An 11,135-nucleotide genomic window follows, 5' to 3' on the forward strand; every position below is an offset into this window, starting at 1 on the left:
ATTGACACCTAAATTAACACCACACACATTCTGTCCCCCACTGAAGACTATGAGCTCGTTATGGGCAGAGATTTTCTCTCTTTATTGCTGTATTGTACTTTCCTAAGCGCTTAGTTCAGTGCCCTGCACACAGTAAGCCCTCAATAAATACGATTGAATGAATGAATGAATGAATGTCTGCGTATGTTGTTTCTAGCCCTGCGTTGCAGTCAATCCAAACTGACACATGTTGTCCATAGAATGTTCCCTAATTTCTCAGTAGAGCTCTGCACAAAACATGTAGTGAAGGCATACACTATGGCAGAACTGAGTGAATTCCAAAAGACTATATAACAGAAGTAGTATACTCCAACTGTAGTAAGAAAGTGTCTTAGTTATAGTTTTCATAGCTTTCCTCATGTAACTGGAACCCTGTCCTGGCAGTTGGTGAGGCGGTAAGATGGTGCTGGACCAGTTGTCTGTATTCACATGGAAGATTCATATGAGAAGAAAAGTGAATTTTACCACCTTCAGTGTTTAATAATGTCTAAACTTGTTTTAGGGCAACTCAAAAGGTTGCTATTGAGCTTTGTGAGAGTGGCTACCCTTCTCCTTTTTTTAATCCCTTCTGTCCCCTATAGCTCCCCATGACACTTCCAAAGCATTGTTGACTTTCCTTCTTTGTTGCTTTTCGGTATTAATGATTTTCATATTCAAAGATGACACTGATAATGTTTTGATTGACACTGATAATGTTTTGATTTAACTGAATCTGTGGTTGAAAATCCTCCAAATATCAACCACAAGTAGTATTTCTTTTAATTTTCTTTAAACTTATTTCATTCACTCCTGTTCAGACTGAGCCAGATTTTATGTCTCTCTAAAAGAGATGCTAAAGGGAGTTTTGTGGGATGAGACTCTGGTCCCTGATTTTTAACCAAATGATGTCTTTCAGATGATGATCAGTGTGGATAGTCCTGATGCTGTTGGTAATCTTTTGAAAGGTTGTTCAAGTTTTGATCAAGTTCTGGAAACCTTCAGGACCTGCAAGGGGATGCTGGGAGAGATCCTGTCTGCTTATGAGTTCATGGATGACAAGTGTATGAAATTGGTTGAGCACCACCTCAAACTTTCTAACCCAGTTACAGGTACCTATTACCGGCAAATGCTTTCATCTCCTTGATACTAGATCATGAAGCTATGTTCTGATACTTCATTTTTTTTCCAGAAAAATGGGAGCTGATCAGTTGTTTGGTCCAGACTGCTAAAATAGAGAGTTCTGGCATACTGGTTTGTGGGGCTTAATGTGTGCAAGAGCTCAGCTCTGGCATTTCTGGAGTTGGCATTTAGTAGTCCTGGAACCTTGGGCTTGACGGTTTGTAGTCCTAGCAGGATTATTATCTTTCCATGTAATACTGTACTCTCACCTCTCATTAAAGTCTTTACAAATTTAAAATGTAAAATTAGGAAATTGCTTGAGTTTGGCACCATTTTTATTATAAGCTAAGGAGTGCTGTTTTGGGGTTTTTCACATTGCCCCATCAGGGCATCATGCTTGAGACGGGGGGAAGCAATTGGTTATTACAAACATTCGCTCCTCTGGGTTAGATCATTGAATGCCGTATGCCAGTTTTGCTCAAGTACATACATACATATATATATATATATATATATATATAAAGTATATATACTTAAATACTTAAGTATATATTAAGTATATATACTTAAATACCATAAAAGTATATATATGCACTTTTATGATATTTAAGTGCCAAGCTCAGTACTAAGAGCTAGGGTAAATACAAGCTAATCAGGTTGGACAAAGTCCCCGTACCACTTAGGGCTTACAGTCTTAAACCCCATTTTACAGATAAGATAATCAAGGTACAGATAAGTTATTTGCCCAACGTTGCCCAGCAGACAAGTGGCGAAGTCAGGATTAGAACTCAGGTCCTGACTCTCAGGCCCATGCTTTATCCACTAGGCCATGCTACTTCCAAGTGTGGTACTTGAGGCAATTAAGATGGAATTCCTTCTTTCTTTTCTTTCTTCCCTTTTCTCCTCTTCCCCCCTTCCCTTCCTCTCTCTCCCATCCTCTTCCTCCTCTTATCTCCCTCCTCTTATTTATTAAAATCTTATTATACCTACCAAGTGCTATGCTAAACACTGGTATAAATATCAGATCAAATATTTTGTAGACTGTCCCTCTATATATGTCCATGTAGAGTAAGCTTTCTCTAGACAGAGATCAGTCAATTAATCTATCAGAGGTATTGAGCACTTACTATGTGCAGAGTACTAAGCATTTGGAGACTACTATAAAACAGACATGATCTCTGCCCATAATGAGATTACGATCTAGAGGGGGAGGCAGACATTAATATGAATCAATGAGTACTTTATATTATGTAATTTTAAGATATGTTAATAAGGGCTGTGGGGTTGGGATGACTATCAAATGTCCAGAGGATCTTGTCTACCAACTCTGTTGTATTATACTCTCCCAACTGAGTAGTACAGTGCTCCTCACACAGTGTGCACTCAATAAATACTATTGATTGATTGTCCCATGACTCACAACCTAAGAGGGAGGGAGATTGGGTATTTCATCCCCATTTTACGGATAAGGGCACTGAGGTACTGAGGCTTCAGGTCATCCAGAGGGTAAGCGTCAGAACCGGGACTAGAACTTGGATCACCTGACTTCTCTGCCCAGTCTTCTTTACAGTAGGCCAAGCTACTTCTCCTGTCATCGTCTTTTCATCTTTTGCTTTTCCATCTTATCAGATGCCTAAGCTTGCAACCAGAAGCTGCAACCTTAGTACTCAGTACAGTGCTCTGCAGAGTGGAAGCGCTTCAGGGATTCAGTCAATTGATTGAGAGTGTGGCTATTGCCACTCAGAGCTAAAGATGTTGCTAACTCATGTCCTAGGAGCATTAAAACAACCATCTAGTTATCGGGTGATAAAAAGCATTTTTGTTCCTGTGCTTATCAGGAACTTCTCTTCCAGTTGTGCTTAAGCTCTAGATCTTAGGCCCGTATTTTAAATAAGATTTGCCTAGACTTCTCAGAAATTATGAAGGCCTCAGGATGTGTTTTGTTTAAAAAGAGAGTAGCCTCTTTAGACTGATGTGTATTGAAAGGAAGATTTGACTGAGGAACAAAAGTAGGTGCTGAGTGGAAATTAGATTTATCAACAATGTTTAGTGCCTCTGTAGTAGTTCTCTGGAGTAAACCTACACAGCACTGAAACTGTTTTTTAGGGGAAAAAGCACTTAAAATGAGCAGCAGAAGCTATCAAATGCACCATCTCTTTCTAAAGGAGAAAGAAAGAAAACACTGCCCCTCTGCCCCTCCTTGGTTATCGTTCTTCAAATATTGAAACTTCTCCTTCTTCAGTTGATCTGCAGTTGCCTCCTCTTCCTCTCCAATTGCTCAATTCCCTTTGCCAAAACTTTCCGCTTCTTTCAACCCCCGACTCCATAAATCACTCGCTTCCTTAAATCCGGTCCCGTTTCTACCCTCAAGAGATATTTTTTTTCCAGTGGTATTTGTTAAGCTCTTACTATTATTGCTGCTATTATTGTAATTATTATTATGGTATTTGTTAAGTGCTTACCATGTTCCGGGCACTGCACTAAGTGCTGGAGTGCTTACACACAAATTGGGTTGGACACAATCCCTGTCCTGCATGGGGCTCACAGTCTTAATCCCCATTTTGCAGATGAGGTAACTGAGGCACAGAGAACTCAAGTGACTTTCCCAAGGTCACACCGCAGACAAGTGGTGAAGCTGGGAGTAGAACCCATGATCTTCTACCTCCCAGACCTGTGCTCTATCCACTAAGCCGCGCTGCACTGTATTAAGCGCTGGGGCTTCTCTCCACCTTCCTCAAACTGTCCTGACTGTCATGTTGTATTCTGCTTCTTTTTCTGCTTTCATGTACTCTTACTTTCTCTTCCTTCTCCCCAGGCCTTCCCTGACTGCTTCATTTGTCTCATCTCACCTTCTTCCTTTTTTTCCCCAGGCTGCTTGTGTATCCGACTCACTCTCTAGCCTGTTGCCTTCAGAACTGTATACTCTTTAGCTTCAGTCTTCGATATTAGTTTCTTTCAGCTTTTCCATGCTTTCCTTGAAGACTGTTGAATGAAAATTAGAAAGGAGATGTGACTGTGAATGTGAATTGTGCTTTGTAGGCTCTGCCTAAATGTTTGCTGTATATGTGATCTTTTAGGTGTCTGCTGGATTTTGTTGCATCTCAGCAAATGAACAAACCATTGAGGGAGTTGTCTGTGCTATGCAATCCTTGAATGCTGCTGTGTCAGGTCTCTACTGGCAAAGAGAAATCAATGTGTTGTCATCTGAATTATCCATATAATGGCCTCAATTTACCACCTCACTTTGCCTGAAGAAACCTGGTCTTAATAATTAATAAATGCAGCTACATTTAAATGCAGCTACATTTAATAAGTATTTAATAAATATTACTTCTGTGATAATTATTTCTGTCATTCATAGCAATTCCAAGTCAGCTGTTCCTCCCAGGGGACCGTTGTTTTGAATGATAATGGAAACTGTAGGAATTCCAGCAGCAGATACTGATGGGATTCATATTTCATGAATTTAGTTAAAAAGAAATGATTTGCCAACACAAAGCCCTAAAATCCTACTTATTTGGTCTGTGTTTTTCTTCATCCCCAGAAAATCCCTTTTATGTTTTGATTGAAACTTCAGGCTCCAATGCTGCTCATGATGAAGAAAAACTGAATCACTTTTTAGGACAAGTCATGAACTCAGGTTTGGTGACAGATGGTACAGTTGCCACAGATAACAAGAAAGTGAAGGTGATTTTTCTCTTTTATCTGAACATATTTAATTTCTTTTTGTGTGGATGTGTATATTAAACACTGATGGAGATCACATCATAATAATTGTATTCATTCCAAGTGCTCACTCTGGCAAGCTCTGTACTCAGTGCTGGGGTAGGACCAAGATAATCAGGTCGGATATAATCCCTGTCCCTCCAGGACTCAAACTCTAAATAGGAGGGAGTGCAGGTATTGGTTCCCTAATTTTCAGATGAGGAAACTGAAGCACAGATAATTAAAATCATTTCCCCAAGGTCACACAGCAGGCAGATAGAAGAGGGGGAGTAGAACCCAGGTTTTCACGTGGTTTAGAAGTCTTTGATGGGGTAACAGGGAGAATAAGCTATTTATAGAACAGATAAATTTTCTTTCTGTGAATTATTTTCTAAATATTTTAATACAAAATAGGAATTTTCATTATCCTTCTCGCTATTGTTAACTGGGAGGGAATTGAGGTATGAAGTACCTTAATTTTTTCCCCTCTCCATTTTTGGATATGGATGCTCTTGGAATGGGTAAATTTTTCCTGATAATTATGTTGTTCTTGATTCCAGTTATATCAAATAGTAAGGGACTGTATTTCCACTTGACAAATGATGATGATGATTCACTTATGGAATTTTAAGTATTTGCCAATCAATGTAATTTATTGAGCACTTACTGTATGCAGAGCTCTTTTCAAAGCTCTTGAGAGAGTACTGTAAAACAGAGTTAGTAGACATATTTCCTGACCAAAATGAGGTTACACTCTAGAGGTGAAGATAGACATTAATATAAATGATTTATAATATGGAATTTATAGTTATGTAGGTAAGTGTTGTGAGGCTGAGGATGCGGCAAATACCAAATGCAAATAAAATGACATTATAGCTATATTTTTGACAATTGACAGTTGCCTCTCTCTGTTTCCTTTGCCAACCACAGGGGTTAAGTTCCTGAAATCAATCATTCAGTACTACGTATTGAGCACTTACTGTGTGCAGAGACTGTACTAAGCACTCAGGAGAGTACAATAGAGTTAGTAGACATGATATCTACCCTCAAGAAGTTTGTAATCTAGTGGGGGAGGCAGACATTCAAATAAATTACAGATTGTAAGAAGCAATAGCATGTCAAGATATGGAAATAATAATAATGATAATACTATTTGTTAAAAGCTTACTATGCGTCAAACACTGATCTAAGCAATGGGGGAGATACAAGTTAATCATGATGGACACAGTCTTTGTCTCACCTGGGGTTCACAGTCCAGACTATAAACCTGTTGTGGGTTGGGAATGTGTCTGTTGTACTCTTATATTGTACTCACCCATGTGCTTCATTCAGTGCTCTACACACAGTGAGTGCTCAATAAATACAGTTGACTGACTGACATAAGTGCAGTGGTGGGCCCTGGTAGGTATGAGTACCCAGATGCTTACATTGCACAGGAGTGCTGAAATGGCTGTTGAAGGGGGCAGTAGTTTTGAGGAGATGAGGGAGTAATCAGAGAAGGCCTCCTGGAGGAGATGCCATTTCATAAGGGCCTTGGAGATGGGAAGAACAGTGGTGTGTTGTTGGCTTGTGAAGGGGGAGGGATTTCCAGGCAGAAGGTGGGGAGTAAGAGGTCACTGTTGTGAGAGATGAGAATGAAGCACTGTGAGTAGGTTGGCTTGAGAGGAACTAAAGCATGTTACCTACGGTAGTTGTGAGAAACAGAGTGGTCTAGTGAAAGAGCACATAAAACAGAGTCGGAGACCTGGGTTTTAATTCTGGCTCCACCACCTGCCTACTGTGTGACCTTGGTCAAGCTACCTAACTTCTCTGCACTGTAGTTTTCTCACCTGTAAAAAGAGGATGAAATACTTGTTTGCCCTCCCCTTTAGATTGTGAGCTCAATGTGGAACAGGGACTGACGGTGTCTAATTTGATCGGCCGTATCTACCCATGCTTAGCATGGTGCTTGACACGTAATAGGCACTTTACAAATATTATTATTATTATTCTATGAATAAACACTTTGCTACTATAATTTACTTGAGTTTCCATCAGAAGCAAAATCACTAATGTGTTGGATTCATATCAACTGCAGAATTTATTTGGTTTAATTTTGATCTGTTAACCATCAAGATTTTTGGCTCCCTTTTATTGTTTTTTCTGTGGTTATTTTTATTCTTTTCCAAATTTCACTCCCAAACCTCTGTCTCGTAGATGCTATGGGCTCTAAGGGAGAGGATCACTGAAGCTTTGAGTCATGATGGCTATGTTTACAAATATGACATCTCGCTCCCTGTGGAGAAGCTCTACGATCTTGTGATTGAAACCAGGGCCCGGCTGGGAAAAACTGCCAAGAACGTGGTAGGCTACGGACACCTAGGTGAGCAGGGACGGGAGAAAACATTTTAGGTTTCCTTTCTGTTTTGCTCAAGAGTACTGCACTGCATCAGAAGATCAAAGCTAGGTTTCCACCTTTGCTTCCTTCTTATGCTATTAAAATATGAAGAAGAATTAGAGAAGCAGCATGGCCTAGTGGATAAAGCATGGGTCTGGGAGCCAGAGAACCTGGGTTCTAATCCTGGCTCCATCACTTACTGCTATGGGGCTTTGGGAAAGTCACTTAACTTCTCTCTGCCTCAGTTTCCTCAACTGCAAAATAGGGATTCAATTCCTCTTCTCCCTCTGTGAGCCTCATGTCGGGCAGGGACTGTGTCTGCACTGATTAACTGGTACCTATCACAGTACTTAGAACAGTGCTTGACATATAGTAAGCACTTAACAAATACCATTTTAAAAAGGAATAATACCTTGTTTTTTGTATCGTGCTTTCTTTTTCCCAAAGTGCTCTCATGTTAATTATGGCAGAGAAGCATTGTGGTCTAATGGAAAGAGCACAGGCCTGGAAGTCAGAGGACCTGAGTTCTCATCCTGGCTCTGCCACTTGTCTGCTGTGTGACCTTGGGCAAGTCACTTAACTTTTCGTACCTCTGTTACCTTGTCTGTAAAATGGGGATTAAGACTTTGAACCTCATGTGGGACATGGTCTGTGTCCAACCTGATTAGCTCTTATCTATCCCAGAGCTCATATCTATCCCATTGTCTGGCACACAGTAGTGCTTAACAAATGCTATTTTTTAAGAAAATCTCATTTTATCCTCACAATATCCCTGTGAGGTAGCTAGAAGCAGGTATTACTATTCTCGTTTTCTAGGTGAAGGAACTAAATCTTAGATTGTTTAAGTAACTTGCCCACGGCCACACAGCAGGCCAATGGCAAAGCCCAGATCAGATCTCAGGTCTCTTGTTTCCCCATGCTGTGCTCTTTCCCCTTGGTCACATATCTTCAATATGACCCTGACTTTGCTTATGTCCCATTTGAAAATGGTGAAAAGTAGTGTTTACCAGATGCGTGCCTCTTCAGAAGGCTGAGAGAATTGAGAAAATGTTCAGAAGACTTTATTTTGAGTTATTTAGAAGAAAAGCTAAACATAAATCATTATTTGTACTCTACAAAAAAGGAAAACAGAAAAAAGGGAACTCACCACCCAATAGAACAAACCCTCACTCTGCACGTAACCGTTCCAACATTAGGAAATGGGAGTGACAGTAAGAGGAAAATATAATCAGCCCCATTTTATTCTGAGGGAGAAAGAGAACTGGCATCAAAGTAACACCTTATGGGTCTGATCAATGGGCTCAGTCTCAGAGGAGTCAAGATAGAAGAAATCTCAGATCCACTTGTTTTTTTAATGGTATTTGTTGAGTGCTTACAATATGACAGACACTGTATTAAATGATGGGTTAGATAACAAGATAATTAGGTTAGATCTTGTCCATGTCCCACTGAGGACTCACAGTTTTAATCCCTGTTTTACAGATGAGGTACAGAGAAGTCAAGTGACTTGTGACCTTGATTTGCCCAAGAAGCTTCAGCAGACATGTGCTGGAGCCAGGCTTAGAACCCAGGTCCTCTGACTAACAGGCCTCGGCTCAATCCACTCTATCTAGCCTCCCTGCTTCTCATTTGTGTCCTGGTTACCATGGCTCTGTCCATCCTAAAAACTGTTCCACTTATTCTTTTCATTTCTGATCACCTGGAGCAGATACATTTGATTATGGAGAAAACCTGGACCTTCAAAATATGTGAATAGTCCCAGTGCAAATCAGCGACCGACTTGAAGCTAGAAAGCAAAGCCCCATCTTGTGTTCTAGCCAGTAGCCAGGATCTGCTTATAGCACACAGACGTTTTCCATTTTAATGTTGACACATCTGTAACAAAAAAAGCCAGACAATGGCTATTCTCCTGGATGAACATCTGATAAAAATATAACTGCTTTTCAACTATTACTGCTACTTATCCCCCCTGCCCACCGGGCTTTTCTGGGTGCCCTCCTTGTGCCCCCAAAACCCAACAAATTTCTTCCTGTGAACTTAACTTTTGGAGAGACTTCATTTCCTGCTCAAATACTTCAAACTATGGTTTATTAGATTCCTGTCACCCAATGCTCAGCTTCTCGTGACCTTCCCCTTCTACTACTGTGCAACTGGGTGGGCCTGGGCAAGTATTTATAATAATATTAATAATAATGGTTCTTGTTAAGTGCTTACTATGTGCCAAGCACTGTTCTTAGCTCTAGGGTAGATGCAAATTAATCAGGTTGGACACAGTCCCTGTCCCACAAGGGGCTCACACTCTTAATCCCCATTTTACAGATGAGGAAACAGAGTCCCAGAGAAATTAAGTGACTTGCCCGAGGTCTCACACAGCAGACATGCGGAGGAGCTGGGATTAGAACCCAGATACTTCTGACTCCCAGGTCCGTCCTCTATCCACTAAGTCATATTGTTTATCTGTAGGAATGAGTATGGTTCAAGTCGAAGTGATTTTACTAGGAAAATATGATCAATGCTCCTGACTGCTCTTTTCTACAAAACAGGTGATAAAAATTACAATCGAAGACCAAGGAAACTCGCTTGCCCAGAAAAGGACTAGAGTAATTAATCTGAGGGTGGGTCTACAGATGCCCACTCAACTGCCCTTTAATAAGAACTTTACCGTAATAGCATTTCCCTAACCTGGCCCTAGATATTCGTCATCATCAGTGGTATGAGTGCTTACGGCATGCAGAGCACTGTACCAAATGCTTGGGAGAGTACAATTCAGTCAGTCATATCTATTGAGTGCTTACTGTTTGCAGAGCACTGTACTAAGTACTAGGGAGAGTTCAATACAACAGAGTTGGTAGACATGTTCCCTGCCCACAGCGGCCTTATAATCTAGTTCCATTCACCTGAAAAAAAAACAGTAGACAAAAATCTCTGGCCCTTCCTTTGGTAAATTACTGCTATCCATATCAAAGTCAGTGTAGAAAAAAATGTCCTTTTCAATGAGGTAACATTTTTTGTTTTCTGTCACAAAGTCGGAGTTTAACCTGCACTCACTAACCTTTCCATTTTGCTTTTCTGCAGGGGATGGAAACCTGCACTTGAACGTGACTGCCGAATCCTATAGCCATGCCCTGTTGGAGGCCATCGAGCCGTTCGTGTACGAATGGACAGCCCAACAGCATGGGAGCATCAGTGCCGAGCATGGGCTGGGCTTCAAAAAGAAGCATTTCATCAGCTACAGTAAACCGCAGGAGGCCATCCTGCTAATGCAGCAGTTCAAAGCCATGTTGGATCCCAAAGGCATCTTGAACCCTTACAAGACTCTCCCCCCCTCAGTGTCCTGCTGACACTGCTCCTCCTTTGTGACGACTGCTGAGAAGCAGGTGTAGAAATGTCCAGCTTTTTTTTTGCCCAGCAATGGCAAACATTTGCCATCAGAGGGGTTCGCTCACAGGAATTTCCAACACCGCTTTGCTATATTAGTTGGGAGGGTAAGTTAAGCAAATAAACCGTCTGGCCACATCACCTCTGTTGTCCTGCTTGGAGCTGGGCCATGCCGGCAGATCAAAGTTAGTAAATCTCTAGAGCAGATGTACAAAACTCAGTTCTGAGAACGGACTGCTTTTGGGGGTATACACTTGCTAAAAAAAGAGTGTTTGTAAAATGCTGCATATGACTAATTCTGAAATTATTAACAGCCAAACACATTGTTCTTAAATTGAACAAAAGGAAAATGAAATTGGTGACTAGAATTAGCTCTGTTACTTCCTTGTGAAAGCAGTGTTAGTGGTTGGGGTGGGTGTGAGGGGACATGAGAAGTCAGGAAAGAGAGGTAGAAATCCTGAGGCAGAGGTAAACATTAATGAGTGGCAGAGAGACACACAGATGAAAGTTACCCTTTCCCCTCCCTCGCACCTCACCC

The 11,135-nt window shown here is 40.9% G+C and overlaps 1 protein-coding gene across 2 annotated transcripts in view; it reads left to right on the forward strand.

Moving 5' to 3' along the window:
- D2HGDH (D-2-hydroxyglutarate dehydrogenase) overlaps window positions 1–10,881 on the forward strand; it is a 32,007-nt gene extending 21,126 nt beyond the window's left edge. For both annotated transcript variants that reach the window (XM_029069072.2, XM_029069073.2), the window contains 4 exons: window positions 984–1,127; window positions 4,682–4,824; window positions 7,039–7,204; window positions 10,295–10,881. In XM_029069072.2, the coding sequence (XP_028924905.1) occupies window positions 984–1,127; window positions 4,682–4,824; window positions 7,039–7,204; window positions 10,295–10,560 (719 nt within the window). In that variant the 3' untranslated portion in view covers window positions 10,561–10,881. The remainder of the gene's footprint in view (window positions 1–983; window positions 1,128–4,681; window positions 4,825–7,038; window positions 7,205–10,294) is intronic.
- The last annotated feature ends 254 nt before the right edge of the window (window positions 10,882–11,135 follow it).

Source organism: Ornithorhynchus anatinus, chromosome 7 (genome assembly GCF_004115215.2).
Source record: "Ornithorhynchus anatinus isolate Pmale09 chromosome 7, mOrnAna1.pri.v4, whole genome shotgun sequence".
Classification (NCBI taxonomy): Eukaryota; Metazoa; Chordata; class Mammalia; order Monotremata; family Ornithorhynchidae; genus Ornithorhynchus; species Ornithorhynchus anatinus.